The 21,884-nt window shown below is 49.9% G+C and overlaps 1 protein-coding gene and 1 long non-coding RNA gene across 2 annotated transcripts in view; one reads left to right on the top strand and one right to left on the bottom strand.

Annotated features, from left to right (window-relative positions):
• Positions 1–21,884, top strand: part of LOC119956869 (dual oxidase 2-like) — a 78,723-nt gene that overhangs the window by 8,813 nt on the left and 48,026 nt on the right. The window contains 13 exon segments of the mRNA XM_038784401.1: positions 986–1,150; positions 2,712–2,899; positions 4,920–5,121; positions 6,188–6,354; positions 8,486–8,546; positions 8,658–8,754; positions 10,264–10,354; positions 12,399–12,501; positions 14,537–14,545; positions 14,548–14,589; positions 14,592–14,707; positions 15,647–15,819; positions 19,111–19,229. Of these exon segments, the coding sequence (XP_038640329.1) occupies positions 986–1,150; positions 2,712–2,899; positions 4,920–5,121; positions 6,188–6,354; positions 8,486–8,546; positions 8,658–8,754; positions 10,264–10,354; positions 12,399–12,501; positions 14,537–14,545; positions 14,548–14,589; positions 14,592–14,707; positions 15,647–15,819; positions 19,111–19,229 (1,533 nt within the window).
• LOC119956870 lies at positions 2,789–15,773 on the bottom strand. The gene is made up of 3 exons (XR_005458693.1): positions 15,635–15,773; positions 6,076–6,362; positions 2,789–2,893 (listed from the first exon to the last, which is right to left on the bottom strand). It is a non-coding gene; the product is annotated as an uncharacterized LOC119956870 (long non-coding RNA).

Below are 21,884 nucleotides of genomic sequence, written 5' to 3'. Positions count from 1 at the left end.
ACTCTTTGGTTGGCAGGATGGGAACCCCGCAAAGCAAATTCTTGGCCTTAAGTATTGTATTTAATCCTGGCATTGGGCCTCACTGCCCATGGTGGATACTTGGTGCGTTGGCATGGAATTATAGAGGGAATGGTGGTGAGTGGGGGGGGGGGGGGGCATGAGTTGGCATGGTGTTATAGAGTGTCATGGGGGGGGGGGAAGAGTGCTGGGTGGAGTGACATCTAGTGGTAGGAAGGGCCACGGGGGTGGGGGGGGGGGGCCATGAGGTGGCATGTGTTGACATGGGGAGTATGTGGGTTGAGAAGGCATGTGTGGGGGAGGGCTGGGACACAGCTAGGCCAGAGTGGCAGAGCAATGATGCTGGCCTTTCGCATGGCACACTCTGTACCTGTGGCTGCCTACAAACTGTGCCTGGGGGTGGGTGGTGGGCTGGGGGTGGGTGGTGGGCTGGGGGTGGGGGGCAGGGCCCGACTGCCATCAAGCCCAAACCCTGGAACAAAAATCCATAGTCGCGGGGCACTTGTTCAAGAGTTGTGAATTCTCCCGACCCTATGCATCCGACTCCAGAGCAAAATCCCAAACCTAGCTTTTCAATTCCAGATTTTATGGATTGAATTTAAATTATCGGTCCGGGCGTCCAGATTACTGGTATAGCGACAATACCACCACGTCACCATCTCCCCTCACTCGCATTTGCACAACTGCATGCCTTAAACCATCTACAAATCTGCTATCGAAAGAACGGAATGTGAATTTGGAGTTGCTGCTTTGTTTTCAGTCTCATGTGGCGCCAGGTAGACAATTGGCTGACTGTCCCTATTGCAATGGGAGTTTATTGGCGATGGGCTATTCGCTGAAGCGTCTTCTGTTGTATCTGGCTTTTTTGAGGGGAACAGATTGTGCCCGGATGGAATTATTACAGTGCCTGTTTAGTCAAAATGCCCTTCCCGTGATCGCTATCTGAAGCTACATGTTTTATCTGCAGGATCTCCTTTTATGCGCCTGCTGCCTGCCAGATATGCTGATGGAGTTTACCAGGCTTTGAGGGAGCCGGACGTCCCAAACGCAAGGCTCATCAGCAACATAATATCAAATGGATCATCAGGACTTCCGTCCGAGAAGAACAAGACTGTGCTGGGCGTTTTCTTTGGTAAGGATGCTGAGGTGTGAGGATCCCCACAACTCCCACTGTGTAAGGAACAAGGGAATGCATTTGCCCAGGGTTTATGCCTGTATCGATTTGGGCTTACAATCCAATTACAGGGCCTCCACTAGCACAATTATTACACAAAACCCAACCGGAGGGAACCTTGCCCCATTCTCAATGGTCCATTTTCTACCTGAATGGTTTGTGGAAAAACAAGGCACAGTGGAAGCAAGGTCAATAATTGGAAAGTTTATCTTTGGGGTCTCCCCATTTCGAAGACATCTACAGCTGATGGAATGCCCTGGTTTCCATACATGGTAACGTCTAAATGCACTTCAGAAGGACATTGTTGTGCACAATGAGCTGTGGAATTCATTCCTCTACCGTAGAAATAAGGGCAATCGGTCAAGTTTAGATCCATATCTGTTGTTCTGTCCATCTCTTCTTTTGATTTTGTATCTGCCGAGTCCATGACTGTTGTTCAAATATGCAGATTACTAGAATTCCATCCAATTTACTTCCCGCTCCTAGTGATGCACTAAGGCAGACTTTCGTCCGTTTCCATCGCTAATAATTCCCGGAAAAGGTCAACAGTCAGTCACCAGGGGGCTTATAGCTTAAGGGGGCGCCAGTCTACGTCAAGCGTGGTTGCCCAGGAGTCTCTCCCGCTCTTAGTGGCACACATTGGCGTGTTTAGAAAGTTCGCAGGTTGACACACACAACCTGTTTGGCCGTGTTATGAGCGCACCTTCCTTGGCCGTCCGGGGGCGGGTCTCGAACCTGCAGCTTCTGGCTCAGAGGCAAGGATGTTACCCACTGCTCCACAAGACCTCTTAGATGGTTGATTAGGACCCTAACATCGCTTGCAAACCAGCACGTGATTTGTTTATCAGCTAAACAGAACGGTAAAATGATCACTTTCATGGCGAGGGGCTGGTTTAGCACAGTGAGCTAAACAGCTGGGTTGTAATGCAGAACAAGACCAGCAGCGCGGGTTCAATTCCTGTACCAGCCTCCCCGAACAGGCGGCGGAATGTGGCGACTAGGGGCTTTTCACAGTAACTTCATTGAAGCCTACTTGTGACAGTAAGTGATTATTATTGTAAGTGAGTACACTTACTCCAGCTGTATCACTGGGATTAACCCCACGGGCCTTTTCACTGCCGTCTCGCAAACAAAAGCCATCTTGAGACATGTGCCTCAGTTTGGAGAGGAGTTCTTTCAACAAACATTACCAATTTCCAATGAATAAAAATAGAAAATGCAGGACAAACTCAGCAGGTCTGGCAGCATCTGTGTGGAGAGAAACAGAGTTACGTTTTGAGTCCATATAACCCTTCTGCAGGTCAGTTCCGAAGAGTAGTCCAGACTCGAAACGTTAACTCTGTGCCTCTCTCCTCAGATGCTGCCAGACCTGCTGAGCGAATCCCGTAGTTTCTGTTTGTGTTTCAGCTCTCCAGCACCTGCAGATATTTTGCTTTTTATCACCGATTGACAGCTTGGTTTCGAGTGAGAGATGATGCGGCAAGTAATCGCTGGGTTTCTCTCTTCCAAACCTCCGCAGGATACCATGTGATGTTCGAGATTCTGGATACAAGGCACGATGCGTGTCCTCCTGAGTTTCTGGATGTACCAATTCCGGAAGGCGACTCCACATTTGACCCCAATGGGACAAATAATGTGAGGCTGCTGTTTCAACGAAGTGACTGGGACAGCCACTCGGGGCACAGTCCCAACAACCCAAGGCTGCAGGTAAGAGGAGAGAAGGAGGGAAAGCAAAGTGAATTAGAACCTTTAACAGATACACATCGAGTATGACTGCACACCTTCGAGACTGTAAAGGCATCAAAAATTCCTGCTGCCTAAGTGCTGATGCCTTAAGTTCCTTCTTTCCTGCTGCACATTTGCATCCATAACAACCATCACTGCATTGCAAAAGAACAAAGAACAATACAGCACAGGAACAGGCCCTTCAGCCCTCCAAGCCTGTACCGGTCAAAATACCGACCTTTGCCAAAACCCTTAGCACTTCCTTGTGCCGTATCCCTCTATACCCATCCTATCCATGTGTTTGTCAAGGTGCCTTTTGAACGCCGTTAATGTATCTGCTTCCACAACCTCCCCTGGCATCGCGTTCCAGGCACTCACCACCCTCTGTGTAAAAAACCTGCCTCGCACATCCCCTCTAAACTTTGCTCCACGGACCTTAAACCTATGCCCCCTGGTGACTGACCCCTCCACCCTGGGAAAGAATGCCTGCCCATCCACTCTATCCATGCCCCTCATAATCGTGTAGACCTGTAACAGGTCACCCCTCAACCTCCGTCTTTCTAATGAAGACAGTGCGAGTCTGTTCAGCCTCTCCACATAGCTAACACCCTCCAGATCAGGCAACATCCGGGTAAACCTCCTCTGCACCCTCTCCAAAAGCCTCCACATCCTTCTGGTAGTGTGGCGACCAGAATTGTGCGCAATATTCCAAGTGCAGTCTTACCAAGGTTCTAGACAACTGTAACATGACTTGCCAGTATTTATACTCGATGCCCCGTCCAATGAAGGCAAGCACTCCGTCTGCTTTCTTGACTACCTTGTCCACTTGTGTTGCCACCTTTGTAGGTCTGTGGACAAGATTTCTCTGACTTTCTATATTCCTGAGAGTTTCGCCATTTACGGTATATTTCCCCTCTATATTGGACCTACCAAAATGCATTACCTCACATTTGTCCGGATTAAACTCCGTTTACCATTTTCTCTGCCGAAGTCTCTAACCTATCTATGTCCTGCTGTACCTCCTGAAAATCCTCAAGACTATCTGCCACTCCACCAACCTTTGTGTCATCCGCAAACTTACTAATCAGACCGGCTACAGTTTACTCCAAATATTTATTATGTATACGACAAACAACAGAGGCCCCAGCACCGATCCCTGTGGAACACCAGTAGTCACAACCCTCCATTCAGAAAAACACCCTTCTACTGCTACCCTTTGCCTTGCTAAAGGAAATCATTCTACGTGAGGGTGTTGTGACGTTATTCAGAGCTGTGAAATCTGCCATGGAAGTGCAAAGCTTTTTTATTCACTTCTTTTTTAAAATAAATTTAGATTACCCAATTAATTTTTTCCAATTCAGGGGCAATTTAGCGTGGCCAATCCACCTAGCCTGCACATCTTTGGGTTGTGGGGGCGAAACCCACGCAGACACGGGGAGAATGTGCAAACTCCACACGGAGAGTGACCCAGAGCAGGGATCGAACCTGGGACCTCGGTGCCATGAGGCAGCAGTGCTAACCACTGCGCTACCGTGCTGCCCTTTTAGTCCTTTCTTTTAACGTTGGGGTGTACAAGCTTGTTGCAAGTGATTTATTTTTAAATTACTTCATTATTAGCCAATGCTCATTTTATTTCACACAACACACAAAGTTTCTTCCATATTCAGAACCACAAATCCATACAGTGCTGAAGGAGGCCATTCAGCCCTTCAAGTCTATACCGACCCTCTGACGAGCACAATAACCACGTTGCTTTCCCTATCCCATTGCCCCACCTAACCTGCACATCCCTGGGTACCAAGGGGCAATTTTAGCGTGGACAACCCACCTAACCTGCACATATTTGGACTGTGGGAGGAAACCGGAGCACCCGGAGGAAGCCCACAGGGATACAGGAGAACATGCAAAGTCCGCAGAGACGGCCACTCAAGGTCAGAATCGAACCCGGGCCCCTTCCTCTTTGCGAAATGCTAAATGAATTATTTTCATTGATTTCCAACAGGTCAACGAAGTTACAGCGTGGATTGACGGAAGCTCCATTTATGGATCTTCCCATTCTTGGTGCGATGAATTACGAAACTTCTCCGGTGGCCGACTTGCCTCTGGTCCGGACCCACTGCTGCCAAAGCCGAGCACCGGGAAGTTGCTGATGTGGAATCCTCCGGACCCGTCCACTGGCCAGACTGGACTCCGAGGGTTTTACGGTAAACAAACGACATTCCTAGCTCGTGCCAATTTACAATGACTAACCCCTCACGACAGAACTAAACTGATTAGATTTCAATTGGGAAACAAATCCTCTCCAGCCTGAAAATCTGGAGGTTCAATGGTGCAGCAAAGTTGGGACGCCATTTAGTCCTTTTTCTCGGACTAAGACATGGGCGCCATTTTGCTTACCGCTGAACTCTTGCTCTCAGCCCATCATTATTGGACAAGCGAAACATGGAGGCCAAGTACTTTGTGCCACAGGAAGATAAAGTTAGCATGAGAGGCATTTCCATTGTGTTTATGCCCCTTAGGTAAGGTAAAGACGCCATGGTCCCAGATGATCATAGCTGCTTTCCCCTTTGAGAGGGAGAGATGACTGGCGGTGATCTAACCTGAGGGTCACCCACGCCTCAGGCGAAGGGCAAGGTCGATCGTGGCATCTCACCTGAATTCCAGGCTGTTGCAGTAAGAATTGGTGCCACAATGGTACCACAAAGAGTCAACACGAAGTAACAAGGAAACAAGACGTTATTAGCCAATGGTTATTTGTTTTCTTTATCTTTCAATGGGGTATTGATTGGCTCCAAATATCGTCAATAAAGGAAAATTCTGCAGAAGCTGGAAATCTGAAAGGGAAACAGAAAATGCTGGATCACCTCAGAAGGTCTGACAGTGTCTGTGGACACGATTGTAGACGGGTGGCTTAGACCTGAAACGTTAACTCTGTTTCTCTGCGCAGATGCTGGGTTCTCCAGCATTTTCAGTTCTTAATACATAGATTCAAGGCCAGCTTTCTGTGGCACCCCCAGTTTGGTGGGCTCGTCTCACCTTAACCAGACTCGCGAGACGCTAACTGGACCCGCGGCTGCTCAATAACCGTGTTCAGATTTGGGGGTTTTTGGGGGATGAAGAGAGGAAGGGAACGGGGGCACGGTATAGGTTGGCTTTACCTGACCAGCGACGCTGAAAGAGGTTCGTTAACGATGGTGAGATTGTATTCTGGTCCGCATTCCCTCCAAGGCAGGGCACCACTTGTTGAACAGCAATAAAATTCTGTTCCAGATTTTGGAAATGCAGCAGCCAATGAGAGTCCGTTCATCCTGGCAGAGAGTGTCATCTGGTTCCGATATCACAACGCCCTGGCTGTTGAATTTGGAGCCCGGAATCCCTCGTGGTCTGATGAAGATATATTCCAGCACGCCAGGAAGCGGGTGATTGCCTCACTCCAGGTAATTTGCTAAAGGGAAAAATGGAAAACTTTAAAGCCGATGTTTGCTTGTAGGTGTCTTTAATGTGTTGAAAAGCAGGGAAATCGGTTATAAAACGGGCATTTTTAAACCCAGTTTAGTAAAACCTTGAATTGATCCCCTTTTGCAGCATCATGGAATCCCTACAGTGCGGAAGGAGGCCCTTCGGCCCATCGAGTCTGAACCGACCCTCCAAAAGTGCCCCCCCCCCGCCCTATCCTCGTAACCCCACCTAACCTTTGGACACTAAGGGACAATTTAGCATGGCCAATCCACCCAAAATGCCCATCTTTGGACTGTGGGAGGCAACCAGAGTACCCCCATGCAGACACGGGGAGAACGTGCAGACTCCACACAGACAGTCACCCAAGGCTCTGAATCCCGGGACCCTGGAGCTGTGAGGCGGCAGTGCTAACCACTGTGCCACCCGTAGTTCCTTTGGGTGAAGCTACTCTCGTTCTGAGGGTTCGGTTAGCTCAGTTGCCTCATTGTTTGAGTGTGGCGTTGGATGATGCTAACAGAGTGGGTTTAATCCCTGTACCAGATGTGATAGTTCATGGTGGCCTCCCTCCTTGCCTTTCCCCAAGCATGGTGTGGAATGGTACCCTTCAAGCTAGATAGCGTGCTCTCTAAGGAAGAGAGAGGGATCTTTCGTCGATTATGGTCAATAACCTACCTACCAATTACATCCAAGTGAGATCTTACATCATATTTCAAACATATAGCTGACATGGACCGAAGTTAATCTGATGTTGATTCAACAGACCACCATACTTTTCTTGATAAAGGTGGAAATAGTCCTTTTCCTCAGGCAAACCTGTTTTTATCTTTAATCTCTCTCTGCCCTCTCTAGCCCTGAGACACAGAAGCCAAAGTTTCCCGGCCCTCTCCGTTGGTGAGGGTTTCCAATCACGCTGATGGTGACCCCCCCCTCCCAGCGCCGGTGATGTGTTTTGCAGCGGCCGGGGGGGGGGGGGGGGGGGGGGGGGGGGGGCACGGTGGGCGGTGGGGGGGGGGTGGGGGTGGCGGGAAGCAATGGACAAAGCCGTCAATAATCAGCGGCAGTGCCAGGAGATCCCACGGCCGGCCAATGGCAAGATGGCCCCCACAGCTACAAAACCCGTCGCTGACGGGGGAGAGAAGGTGGGGGGAGGGTGAACCCCACCCCGAGACTGCCTGCAACATCTCTGTAAACCTCCTCCGCGATGTCAGCACCCCTCTGGATCTGGCCTCTGGCACATTGCTGAATTTTCTTTTCGTTTTTCTTTTTTATTTTATAAATTTAGTGTACCCAATTCATTTTTTTCCAATTAAGGGGCAATTTAGTGTGTCCAATCCACCTACCCTGCACATCTTTGGGTTGTGAGGGCAAAACCCACGCAGGCACGGGGAGAATGTTCAAACTCCACACGGACCCAGAGCCTGGATCGAACCCGGGTCCTCAGTGCCGTGAGGCTGCAGTGCTAACCACTGCGCCCCGTGCTGCCTGATGTTACTGAATTTAATTGCTCCAGCCTTGGCCACTGTGTCCTCAGCTGCCTAGGCCTGAGGGCCCTGAATTCCCTTTCTTACTTTCCCTGCCTTTCTCTCCTTTTAAGGTACTTAATATCTACTTCTTTGATCAAAATCATCAATCCTAATGTATCCTTAGATGGAAAATTTTGCTTGATACTGGACAGGACTTTCCGGCCCTTCCAGCCAAAGGGATCTTCCGGTCCTGTCGAGGTCGACTCCCTCGTGTTACGTTCCCCAGTGGCAGGGCGGATGACCCATGGAAAAGCCCACAGACCTCAGCGTGGCTAGAAGGTCCAGGCCGATGTTTCCCAGGTTGTCCAAAAGGCGTCATCCAACTGCATCTTCCAGTCCCGCCCAAATCAACACCTGCCGGTGGGCGAGCCACAGCCATGAGAATTGCCATTGGCCTCGGCGGGACTGGGCGGTCCTGCTGGCGGCCAATGACGGGCCACCTCTGCCGCGGGAAAAACCACTGCGGATGTGGCGGAGATGGAATGTCTCAAGCCCTAGTTGTCCACAGCCGGCGGTTAAATGGCTCCCATTCCGAGTGTCAATCGAGCCTCTAGCTTTGCACTGACCATGACTTTTAACCTTGCAGAACATTGTGCTTTACGAGTGGTTACCACAGCACCTGGAGCAAAACATACCTCCCTATTCTGGTAAGAGGCAGAGCGTGATCATCTCGATTGCAAGAACTTTAAAGGAAGAACGTTGCCTCATAATTGATTTTTGTTTATCAAATCAGTAAATTTTTTTCCTGGGTTCCACAGGGTACAAGAAATCTGTCGACCCTGGCATCTCACCCGAGTTCCAAGCTGCTGCTATAAGATTTGGTGCCAGCATGGTGCCACCTGGAATATACATGAGGTAACCAGGAAACTTCTATTAGCCAACTATTATTTGTTTTCTTCATTGATTGGCTCCAAGTATCTTGACATCCTGACCGAATTGGCAATCCTTCCAGGAAGGAGCCCAGACATGACTCAGTAGTTCTCTCATCCTGAAAGCTGTAGATGTAGAGACTTAAGAATGTGTTGATCCAATGCACTACTGAGAGAATGTTGCACTGTTGGAGGTGCCATCTTGAGGATGAGGCATCAAACCGAGAGCCTTAATTATTGGTTCAGATGCACACATGAAGGCCATTGTTGCAATTATTATTTCAAAGAGAGGGGATGTGATCGAGGGTGTCCAAGATCCTGAGCAGTTTGAGCTTGGTAGATAGTGAGAAACTGCTCCCGCTGAAGACTACAGAGGGCACAGATTCAGGATAATGGGAAAAGGAGTAGGCCTGATGTCGGGGACAATGTTGTCACCCACAGTGCAGTTGGAATTTGAAACGAGGTAGGAGAGGGGAGCGGGATTATGGGCCGAATGGCCTCTTTCTGCACGGTAAAGATTCTGTGAATCTCGGGCAGTCTTCCCCAATGTCCTGGCCAACGTTAATCTCTCAACCACAACATGTTGAAAACAGATTATCTGGACATTTATCGCAGTGCTGATTGTGGGACCTTGCTGTGCGCAATTCTACCTGCTGCGTTTTCCTACACTTCAAACACAGGCCAATTGGTTTTAAAGCATTTTTAGGACCCGCAAGGCCATTAAACGTAGTGTATGAATAATTCTTTCCTTAGAAATGCTTAGAGCCTTATTTGGTCAGCTCTTCAAAATCTGCTGGAGGGTGTTCCGCTTGAAGATGATCGTCAAGTCTTCAGGAGTTGTGGGGTTGCGGAGGAGCCGGGAGTGCAGGAGGCGAAAGAGGCCGGCGTTCTGGCCTTTGCATCCCTGGTAGCCCGGCGGAGGATTCTTCTTCAGCGGAAGGATGCGAGGCCCCCAAGCGTGGAGGCCTGGGTCAACGACATGGCGGGGTTTATTAAATTGGAAAAGGCGAAATTTGCTTTGAGGGGGTCGTTGCAAGGGTTTTTTAGGCGGTGGCAACCGTTTCTAGACTTCCTGGCAGAACGGTAGACAATGGTCAGTAGCAGCAGCAACGCGGGGAGAGGGGGGGAGTGAGTTCTTTTTTACTTTTGTTGTTCAATACTAGGGAATCTGAGGGGGTGTACATATTTGCTATGTTTGCTTTGTGTTTTGACGGATGTTAATTTATTATTTATGTACAGGGGGGAGGGGGTTACTGGGGTGTTTCGTTTTGTTTTGTATTTAATTCTATGGGGTTCTTTTTCCATTCTGTTGTTGATATTTTGTGAAAACTTTAATAAAATTTTTTTAAAAAAAAGTCTTCTTTTTAAAAGAGTTGAACAGGAATGTCTCCCCTTGACCATCTGGATTGTGCCAGATGTCCCACCGCACAGGGTTTTGTGAAAATCACCTCGGTATCACCATCTGAAATTTTGTTTTATTTTTGGTTCAATTCAGAAACAGGAAATGCGAGTTCCGTAACGTCAGCAACATCAACGGCGAGAAGTTTCCGGCGCTTCGGGTGTGCAACAACTTCTGGAGAAGGGAGGTAAAGAATTCGAATGGGCAAAACTCCTGCGGTTGGCTTACTGTGACCAGCCAGGGGTTGGCCGAGCGGATTTGCAATTCCGCCCACCTTCCGTTTCCCTTTGCAAGACGAGAGACGGAAGGGAGTCAGGGCGAAGCTTTAGCAAACGTCACCTTGGTGACGTCAACTGGAGCGTTGTGTCTAGTTCTGGACACCGCACTTCAAGAAGGATGGGAAGACATTGGAGAGGGTGCGGGAAAGAGTCATGAGAATGACTCCAGGGGTGTGGGGGCTTCAGTTAGTACGATGGGTTGGAGAGGTTGGGATTTATTCTCCTGGGAGAAAAGAAAGCTGAGAAGAGATTCGATCAAAGTTCAAAATCACGAGGAGCCCGGAGAGGGTAGGTAGGGAAAAATTGTCCCCATTGGTGGAAGGATCCAGGACCACAAGACATTGGTTTAAAGTGATTGGGAAAAGAACCAGAGGTGACATGAGGAAAAAGAATGTTACACAGCGAGTGGTCAGAACCTGGAATGAGCAGCAATGTGGTGCAGGCAGATTTAACTGTGCCCTTCAAAGCAAATGGGAAATCTGAGGAGAAAATTGTTTGCGGGGCTGCTGGGAAGAGCTGGGAATGGGATTAACTGAGTCGTGCTCACAGAGGGCCGGAATGGCAAGTTGGGCTGCATGGCCTCTTCCTGTGATGTCACAATTCTGTGATGTCACTACGATAGTGTAGTTAATGATGAACAATTGCCCCAAATGCTTTCCTTGTTGATGTACATAGTCCCCACTTCAACAAGAGATTGTGTCACTCGTAAATGGGTCAAGTGGTGCAGGTGGTTGGAGGTGACCATGAAACCAATGTCCAATTGCCGTTAAAAACCCATCTGCTTCACCATTGTCCTTTATGGAAGGAAATCTGTCGTCCTTCCCTGGTCTGGCCTACATGTCACTCCAGACCCGCAGAGTTGACTCTTAAATGTCCTCAGGAATGGGCAATAAATGCTGGCCCATCCAGCGACGCCCACATCCCGGGAAACAATTATAAAAAATAGCCTTGTCTGCATTCTGGTGGCCTTAACAGTCCTGTTTTTGGATAATTGGGAATTTTTTGGTCCTCTGGTGCAATATTTTCAAATCGAAATTGGACGAGGAATTGTGAACTGTCACTGTTTTGTAAAGACAGCAATGCTCCCTCACCGCAAGTCTTTATTGAGCTGGTCTTAAGATGGCCGCCTGCAGAGTGCTGCCATCTGGTAGAAGTCACATGACCACGGAGAGCCAGATAGGACATGTAGAACTGATTGCACTTCGAATACAAACATCCCCCTTTGGAGCTTTGCCATGGCATGGGTTCACATGACTACAAAAAGGCCAGGTAGGCCAAGCAGAATTGATTACATTCCAAACCTAAACAATACCAGTGAGGTGTGCTGTGTTTATTGGGGGCACGGTAGCACAGTGGTTAGCACAATTTCTTCACAGCTCCAGGGTCCCAGGTTCGATTCCTGGCTTGGGTCACTGTCTGTGCGGAGTCTGCACGTTCTCTCCCCGTGTCTGCGTGGGTTTCCTCCGGGTGCTCCGGTTTCCTCCCACAGTCCAAAGATGTGCAGGTTGGGTGGATTGGCCATGCTAAATTGCCCTTAGTGTCCAAAAAGGTTGGATGATGTTACAAGGATGGGATGGGGGTGTGGGCTTGGGTGGGGTGCTCCTTCCAAGGGCCGGTGCAGACTCGAAGGGCCGAGTGGCCTCCTTCTGTACTGTAAATTCTATGATTCTATTGGATCCAAGGCCAAGATTCTACTTATAAAGAGCAGTAAAATTGGATTTCCATAACTTGCCGGAAAGTTTCAAACAGGGAAATTGCTCAATAAATTAGTCTGACGTGAAAACTTTTGTTAAAAGTAATTCGATAATATGAATTCTAGTCCGAGATGGTGGTGTATGTGGAAGGGGGGTGTCTGCATCAACATAAACCTGTTTTTTGAAATCAGTTTCTGTCAAAAGTTTCAAAGATACCAGAAGATTGATTATTGGAAGAGCTGATTGAATATTTTTTTAGAAGCCGAATCTTCAGTCTGGAGCCGACGTCGAGGAGCTGATTTTCGGGATGGCATCGCAAATCGCCGAGAAAGAAGACAACATTATTGTGGAAGACCTGAGAGGTAACGTCCTCGATTTATTGAGTGGCCGTTTTTGGCCCCCGGTGGTTGGACGCTGGTTTGGGCTGTCCGCCGCTTCTTGCGGCAAGGCTGCGGTTGCACCAGCGGCAGGCGATTGGCAACGCCGGTGTGGGAAGCGAAGCTGCAAAGGCTTCATCGGTTACACCGAGCTCAGTCACCAGTAAATAGAGATGTCGCTGCCGGTGTGACGGAGGCACACTCTGCCACCCCCACCCATAAACTATTTATTTTATTCTTTGATGGGCTGTGGGCGTTGCAGCCAAGGCCAGCATTTGTTGCCCATCCCTAATTGCCCTTCAACTGAGTGGAGTGCTGAGCCATTTCACAGGGCAGTTAGGATAAGTCACCGTATTGTGTGGGTCTGGAAGTCAGGTCGGCCAGACCAGAAAAAGATTTCCCCCCCTAAAGCGAACCAAACTTTTTTTTTGTAACAACAATCAATGTTTGTTGTCATGGCCTCAACATCACTGAGATTATCTATTAATTGCAGATTTGATGAGGGAGAAGTGGTCAAGACGCTGGGCTACTGACCCACAGGCCCAGGCGAATGAACATGGGCTCAAATGGGCGGCCTGCGGTAGCACGGTGGTTAGCACTGTTGCTTCACAGCGCCAGGGTCCCAGGTCCCAGCTTGGGTCACTGTCTGTCTGCACATTCTCCCCGTGTCTGCGTGGGTTTCCTCCGGGTGCTCCAGTTCCCTCCCACAAGTCCCGAAAGACCTGTTTGTTAGGTGAATTGAACATTCTGAATTCTCCCTCTGTGTACCCGAACAGGTGGCGGAATGTGGCGACTAGGGGCTTTTCACAGTAACTTCATTGCAGCGTTAATATAAGCCTACTTGTGACACTAATGAAGATTGTAGTACCCTCAATAATGACACAAGGGAGTAAAACGGTAAAGAAGGCTTTAATAAGCAGAGAACTAGCCTGATGCCGAGCCGGGTACTTCAGGGCGGCCCCTTATATACGACTCCCTGGTGGGCGGAGCCGGTAGGCGGAGTCAAGCAGGGTTCCAAGCCCGGTCTTAAAGGGGCATCACGTACATGATGATAAGGGTACAGTAACCGTTCATCACAAACATGATAATTATTATTAATATATAAATGATTTAAGTATTTTCGATAACTCGTTATGAAATATTCAGCGTGTATTAAGTGTATTTAATCTTATTCATGGGGTCATGTTTAGTGAACAAGCCCCGATTTCAATCTTGTGGCCCCCTGAGACGAAGCAGAGACACTCATGCTGATAACAAGGGCCCAAGATGGGAAGCAGCGCCGGCCCTAGGGTTGCTGGCGCCCCGGGCAAGCTGAACTTCGGCGCCCTTGGAGGGGGGCGGGGCCGAGGGAGGGGGCGGGGCCGAGGGGTGGTCCGAGGGGGGGGGCGGGGGAGGGGGCGGGGGGGCCGGGGGGGGGCGGACCCGAGGGGGGGGCGGGGGGGGACCGAGGGTGGGGGCGGACCTGAGGGGGGGGGGCGGACCCGTGGGGGGACCGAGGGGGGGGACCGAGGGAGGGGGGCGGGGCCGAGGGGGGGTCCGAGGGAGGGGCGGGGGAGGGGGCGGACCCGAGGGGGGCGGGGGGGCCGGGGAGGGGGGGGCGGGGGGCCGGGGGGGGGCGGACCCATGGGGGGGGGGGGCCGGGGGGACCGAGGGGGGGCGGACCCGAGGGGGGGGGGCGGACCGGGGGGGGGGGGGCGGACCGAGGGGGGCGGGGGGGCGGACCGGGGGGGGGGGGGGGGGGGGGGGGGGGGGGGGGGGGGGGGGGCGCCATGGGGGAGGGCGGCCACCGCGCATGCGCTGGTTGGCACCTGCCCAACTGCGCATGCGCGGGAATCCAAGTGGACCCGAGTCCTCTGTGCTCGGGCGACTGCCCGAGTTGCCGTGCCTTGAGCCTGCCCTGATGGGAAGGCCTCCATTTCCCATTCCTCATGTGCTGAGCGCAGATAGACAACGCTCAAGATACAAGGTGAATTCATTCACGGAAACACTGTTTATTAACAATCGTGCACCCGACCTTCAGATTACATGTACGGCCACTGACGTTCTCTCGATCTGACCTGATGGCGCTCACTATCCCCGTGGCCGAGATAATGGTCTTCCAACATTTAATACCGCAAGGCGAGCCTTTCAGCTTCCACCGATTCGCAGCTGGAATGAAATTAGACTCAGCCTCACGCGTGAGAAACAGGAGGTGAGTAATTCTTATTGCTGGCGTGCATGGCCTTTGGTGCCACGCCAGCCGGGGTCGAAAGGACTTCGCCGGCCGGCGTAAGTCCATCTATGCGCCGGCGCGTCAACGGCTGCTGACGTCATCCCGGTGCATGCGCAGAGGAGGGGGTCTCTTCTGCCCCCGCCATGGTGAAGACCATGGTGAAGGCGGACGAAAAAGAGTGCCCCCACGGCACAGGCCCGCCCGCCGATCGGTGGGGCCCCGATTGCGGGCCAGGCCACCGTGGGGGCACCCCACGGGGTCAGATCGCCCCTCACCCCCCCAGGACCCCGGCGCCCGCCCGCACCACCAATCCCACTGGTCAGGTAGGTGGTTTAATCCACGCCGGTGGGAGAGGCCTGTCAGCGGTGGGACTTTCGGCTCATCGCGGGCTGGAGAATCGCCGCGGGGGGCCCGCCGACCGGTGCGGCGCGATTCCCGCCCCCGCCGAATCTCGGGGGGGCGGAGAATTCGGGACACGGCGGGGGCGGGATTGATGCCGGCCCCGGGCGATTCTCCGACCCGGCGGGGGGGTCAGCGAATCCCGCCCGCTATCCTTCAAATTAAATTTAGAGTACCCAATCCTTGTTTTCCAATTAAGGGGTAATTTAGCGTGGCCCATTCACCTGCCCTGCACATCCTTTTCTGGGTTCCTTTGTGGGGGTGAGACCCACACAGACCCGGGGAGAATGTGCAAACTCCACGCGGACAGTGACCCGGGGCAGGGATAAAGGCACTATCTAAATGCAGGTTGCTGTGTGTTAGTATTAACACCGCAGTGGGTGTAGTTTAGGAAGTCATTAAGCAAATGGAATTCATGCTCGGTGACATTTTCACTGTTAAAGGTTTTTGCTGGACAGGCGGCTGACATGCTTGGAGTTGCTGGTGATTTGAACAACTTTGCTTTACCTTGCCTCACAGCTCCTCGATAAGTTAGCTGAGCAATATGGCGACATTTCTGAGCTCGAGCTGTGGCCTGGCGGACTGCTGGAGAGCAACGGCTCACTGGGGGATCTCTTCACTGAAATCATGATTGAACAGTTCCAACGCATACGAGATGGAGACAGATATTGGTTTGAAAATCCGCAGAATGGGTATGGGTCCTCAACACACGTCAGCATTACGTTTACCAGCTGTAAGAGAGAGCGAATAGCCAGAGACTTTGTTGGGCAGCGTTAATGTTACGCAGGGGAAATAATCCTAGCGATTTAAAAGCGTCCGTTTCCCTTGTGTGTTGGTCTTCAAAAAGCAAGGGTGAGACCTGGGTTTGTGCTCTGAAAGCTGCGAAGCAGACAACCAATTGTTTACAGAGCAGGCTCTGAAAAGGAAAGGCAAACAGAGAGTGGAGGTTAGATAGACATCTTTGCACAGTAACCATTGAAAGTGCATTAAGGATCAGACTGAACACTTTAAAATGCTTTTTGGCAACTTGACAGATGTTGTAACGGCCACTTGAGGGAGACAAGACTGGAGGATCTGGAAAAGGTCCAGTTGACAGACAAAGGGAGCTTTGGTTATCCGCACCTCGATGCTCGAACTCGACTGAGCGCAGTTGACTCGTGAGCAGTTTTCTGTTTAACCCATTCCAGACTGATCTTCTCCAGCGCCGTTTATTCCAAAACCGCGGCCGTGTGTTCTCACGCGGTCTTTGATTGTGGTCCTGGCGTACGTTGGGTGATCTGCGGGTGGAACTGAACATATGGTTGAATGACATTGATCTCCCATTGTACACCACGCACGATATTTAGTTCCATCAGCTATTCTACCAGTGAATGCTGGACGTGACACTAATTGACGGAATATGTTTCAAATCATAGACTCTCCACAGTGCAGAAGGAGGCCATTCGGCCCATCGAGTATGCACTGACCCTCTGAAAGAGCACCCTATCGAGGCCCATTCCCCTGGCCTAACCACGTACCTCACCTAACCTGCACATCTTTGGACACTAAGGGGCAATTTATCATGGTCAATCCACCAAACCTGCAATTCTTTGGGCTATGGGAGGACACCGGAGCACCCAGAGAAAATCCATGCAGACATGGGGAGAAAGTGCAAACTCCACACAGTCACCCAAGGCTGGAATTGAATTTAGATCCCTGGCGATGTGAGGCAGCAGTGCCAACCCTTTTCAGCCCTTTGATTCCTCCCATTGTTAGCTGCAATGGGCGATTAACAGGAGTCATCATAGAATCATAGAATTTACAGTGCAGAAGGAGGCCATTCGGCCCATCGAGTCTGCACCGGCTCTTTGAAAGAGCAGCCTACCCAATCCCACACCTCCGCCCTATCCCCATAACCCAGTAACCCCACCCCATACTAAGGGCAATTTTGGACACTAAGGGCAATTTTAGCATGACCAATCCACCTAACCTGCACATTTTTGGACTGTGGGAGGAAACCGGAGCACCCGGAGGAAACCCACGCACACACGGGGGAGAACGTGCAGACTCCGCACAGACAGTGACCCAAGCTGGGAATCGAACCTGGGACCCTGGAGCTGTGAAGCAATTGTGCTAACCACCATGCTACCAAGCTGCCCCAAAGTCACAACGGAAATGTATCTGACTTGATCCCTAATGAGCTTTTTCCACTGAATGTATGTTCTACATTACAATGGTGACCACACTATAAAAGTACTCCATTGTACAGTAGCTGCTCTGGGAGATACAGAGCTAGTGATAGGTGCTGTAGGGGCTTTTCACAGTAACTTCATTGAAGCCTACTTGTGACAATAAGTGATTATTATTATAATAAATGTGCATCATCCTTTTTCTAATCTCCTGCTTCACTTTAGATTAAAATTTTCTTAGAACATAATTTCTTTGGAATTTGATAACGTGAGTGAAACTTGACATGCAATGTCCCATAGCTTGAAAGCTGGGAGCTGATATTGTGTCAGTGTATGAGATAAAACAAAAGTTTCATCAACTTGTTCCAGTCACTGTTCGAAGTCCAATGCCACCATTAGGTTAATGGTGTTCCCAGTTGTTATCCTCATCCCTCCCTTGATCTCATCCTTATCTTATCCTGATCTCACCCCTTAGTGTCCAAAATTGCCCTTAGTGTTAGGTGGGGTTACTGGGTTATGGGGATGGGGTGGAGGTGTTGACCTTGGGTAGGGTGCTCTTTCCAAGAACCGGTGAAGACTCAATGGGCCGAATGGCCTCCTTCTGCACTGTAAATTCTATGATAATCTATGATTAATCCAGGACGAAGGTTCGGCACAACATCGTGGGCCGAAGGGCCTGTTCTGTGCTGTATTTTTCTATGTCCTATGTTCATCCATCACAGCGCTGGTGCAGTAACAACATTGGACAAGTAATCTAAAGACCCAGCGTGATGTTTTGTGGACCCCGGTTCGAATCCCACCATGGGATCCAATACAAATCTGGAATTTTAAAGGCCCGATGATGACCATTCTTGTAAGAACCCACCTGGTTCCCTTTAGGGAAAGAAATCTGCCTGTCCTTACATGGTCTGGCCTACATGTGACTCCAGACCCACAGCAATGTGGTTGACTCTTAAACTGTCCTCTGAAATTGTCGTGCCAAGCCGCTCAGTTCAATAGGGCATTGCCAGCATATCCTTAAAGGTAGCATAGAATCCCTACAGCGATGAAGGAGGCCATTCGGCCCATTGAGTCCACACCAGCCCTCTGAAAAGGAACCCGCCACAGGCCCAATCCCCGTAACTCTGTAACCCCATCCAACTATTGGACATGAAGGGGCAATTTTATCCTGACCAATCCACCTAACCTGCACGTCTTTTGACTTTGGAGGAAACCGGAGCACCCGGAGGAAACCCACGCAGACACTAATAAAGATCATTATTATTATTCAAGAGATGCCAGACTTAGTAAGGACGGCAGATTCCCTTCCCGCAAGGGCATTACTGAACCAAATAGGCTTTTGAAACAGTTCAGTAGTAATATTAATCTTTATTATTGTCACAAGTCGGCTTACATTAACACTGCAATAAAGTTACTGTGAAAAGCCCCTGGTCACCACATTCCGCCTGTTCGGGTACACAGAGGGAGAATTCAGAATGTCAAATTCACCCAACAGGCACGTCTTTCGGGACTTAGTTACAAGGTCATTAATAAAAAAAAATTAAATTTGAGTTTCACTTATTTAGCTGAATTTGAATTCACTAAGCTGCCATGGTGGGATTTGAACTGATATCCCAGGGTTGTTAGTTCAGACTCCTGGAGTACAAATCCTGGAACATAACCATTGTGCCACCGTACCGTACCAACGATAACAATTAACCATCAAATAGATTTTAATGTGTGTTGCTGTGGGACATTTTCAGGTTAGTTTAAGAAATGGTGGTGGTGAAACCACTGGCAATCCTTTTTTTTTTGTTGCTTTTGTTCCTGATTTAGATTATTCACAACGGAGGAGATCGCTAACATTCGAAAAATCACGTTCTTCGATGTGCTGAGGAAAGCCCTCAACACGTCGCAAAGCGAAATTCAGAAGGACGTGTTCGTCTGGAAAGCTGGTGAGCTGCCTTTGCCGCGATTGAAGAAAAGTGGGGGCGGGAATAATTGTGTCTGCGTTTACAAATGCGCCCGTGGGATTTATTGGACTTAATGCTGCCAACATGCCTGCGGGCGTTTGGGTGGCGGGCGCGAGCGGAGAATGTAGCGAGAGCCAAAAAGTCGGAAACCTGGCGGCATAACGGCGTGTAACGGTGGGTTAGTCTTCCCGCTGGCTGGTGGCGTTAACGCCACTTGCATCTCATGAATGCTCATTAAACCAACTGCTCGTCGGTGCCCCGTCAGCCCTTCCAATTTTGCGTCAGGTCAGCGGTCAATTCGTTCGGCCTAGAACCCGATTGTTAATGAGTGCCGCGCACACAAAGGCCCTCGGTGTGCGAGAGCATTCGGAGCGAGTGCGGCGAAGCCTTTCTGCCACAGAGCTGCACTGCTCCCGATGCGCTGCTGACCACAATGCCGGCCTCCACCTCCACGCCAATCTGGTCTTCATGGACATTCTTGAATGTAGGGATAGAAGGTACAATAACCAAATTTGCAGACGCTACTAAAGTGGGTGCCGTAAGAAATCTTACAACACCAGGTGAAAGTCCAACAGGTTTATTTGGAATCCCTAGCGTTTGGAGAGCAGCCCCATAGCGATACCAAATAAACCTGGTGGACTTTACCCTGCTGTTGTAAGATTTCTTACTAAAATAGGTGTGATAGTAAGTTGCACTGAGGAAGTAAAAAATTTCCAAATTGATATTGATCGGTTACGTGAGTGGGTAAAAATTTGGCAGATGGGGGTTAATGTGGATAAGTGTGAGGTTATCCGTTTTGATCAGAAAAATCTAAAGGCAACTTATTTTCGGAATGAGAAGAAACTCCAGAGTGCTTGGGTGCAGAGGGAGCTGGGTGTCCTTGTGCGTGAATCTCAGAAAACTAGTATGCAGGGTGTCACGGTGTCACAGTGCTTAGCACTGCTGCCTCATGGCACCAAGGACCCGGGTTCAATCCCGGCTCCGGGTCACTGTCTGTGTGGAGTTTACATAGTGTCTCCGTGTCTATGTGGGTCTCACCCCTACAACCCAAAAAGATGTGCAGGTTAGATGGAGTGAAACCACTCTAAAGCCCATCTACGCTATTCCCTTATCATCCATATGTTTATCCAATGACCATTTAAATGCCCTTAATGTTGGCAAGTCCACTACTGTTGCAGGCAGGGCATTCCATGCCCTTACTACTCTCTGAGTAAAGAACCTACCTCTGACATCTGTCCTATATCTATCTCCCCTCAATTTAAAGCTATGCCCCCTCATGCTAGCCATCACCATCCGAGGAAAAAGGCTCTCACTGTCCACCCTATCTAATCCTCTGATCATCTTGTATGCCTCTAATAAGTCACCTCTTAACCTTCTTCTCTCTAGGGCAGCACGGTGGCCTAGTGGTTAGCACAGCTGCCTCACGGCGCTGAGGTCCCAGGTTCGATCCCGGCTCTGGGTCACTGTCCGTGTGGAGTTTGCACATTCTCCCCGTGTCTGCGTGGGTTTCACCCCCACAACCCAAAAATGTGCAGAGTAGGTAGATTTGCCACAGTAAATTGCCCCTTAATTGGAAAAAATAATTGGGTAATCTAAATTTATAAAAAAGAAAAAAATATACATTTAAAAAAAACCTTCTTCTCTCTAATGAAGACAGCCTTAAGTCCCTCAGCCTTTCCTCATAAGATCTTCCCTCCATACCAGGCAACATCCTGGCAAATCTCCTCTGCACCCTTTCCAATGCTTCCACATCCTTCCCATAATGCAGTAACCAGAACTGCACGCAATACTCCAAATGCAGCCGCACCAGAGTTTTGTACAGCTGCAACATGACCTCATGGCTCCGAAACTCAATTCCTCTGCCAATAAAAGCTAACACATCATACGCCTTCTTAACAACCCTATCAACCTGGGTGCCAGCTTTCAGGGATCTATCTACATGGACACCGAGATCTCTCTGCTCATCCACACTACCAAGAATCTTACCATTAGCCCAGTACTCTGTCTTCCTGTTACTCCTTCCAAAATGAATCACCTCACGCTTTTCTGCATTGAACTCCATTTGCCACCTCTCAGCCCAGCTCTGCAGCTTATCTATGTCCCTCTGCAACCTGCAACATCCTTCCGCACTGTCCACAACTCCACCGGCTTTAATGTCATCTGCAAATTTACTCACCCATCCTTCTATGCCCTCCTCCAGGTCATTTATAAAAATGACAAACAGTAGTGGCCCCAAAACAGATCTTTGTGGTACACCACTAGTAACTGAACTCCAGGCTGAACATTTCCCATCAACCATAGATGGAGTGAAACCACTCTAAAGCAACTGTGCTAACCACTGTGCTACCGTACCGGCACCGGATTGTTCACTGGAGGGGATGCACGAAGACTTCAGAGGCAGTGGGTGGAGGTCCAACTGGGGCATGGGTGCCTCGACGGACTGGAGAATCCAGCCCCCCCATGACACTACTTCAAAGAAAGGTAGGGGTTGTCCCTAAGTCGTCTCGGCCAATATTTATCCCTCAATTAACACCATGAGAAAAAAAGCATCTTTTATCTTTTATTTAGGGGCAGCACGGTAGCACAGTGGTTAGCAGAATTGCTTCACAGCTCCAGGGTTCCAGGTTCGATTCCCGG

Source organism: Scyliorhinus canicula, chromosome 24, assembly GCF_902713615.1.
Source record: "Scyliorhinus canicula chromosome 24, sScyCan1.1, whole genome shotgun sequence".
Lineage (NCBI taxonomy): Eukaryota > Metazoa > Chordata > Chondrichthyes > Carcharhiniformes > Scyliorhinidae > Scyliorhinus > Scyliorhinus canicula.
The sequence above is the reverse complement of the archived record's forward strand: the minus strand, read 5'-3'. Positions and strand labels throughout refer to the sequence as shown.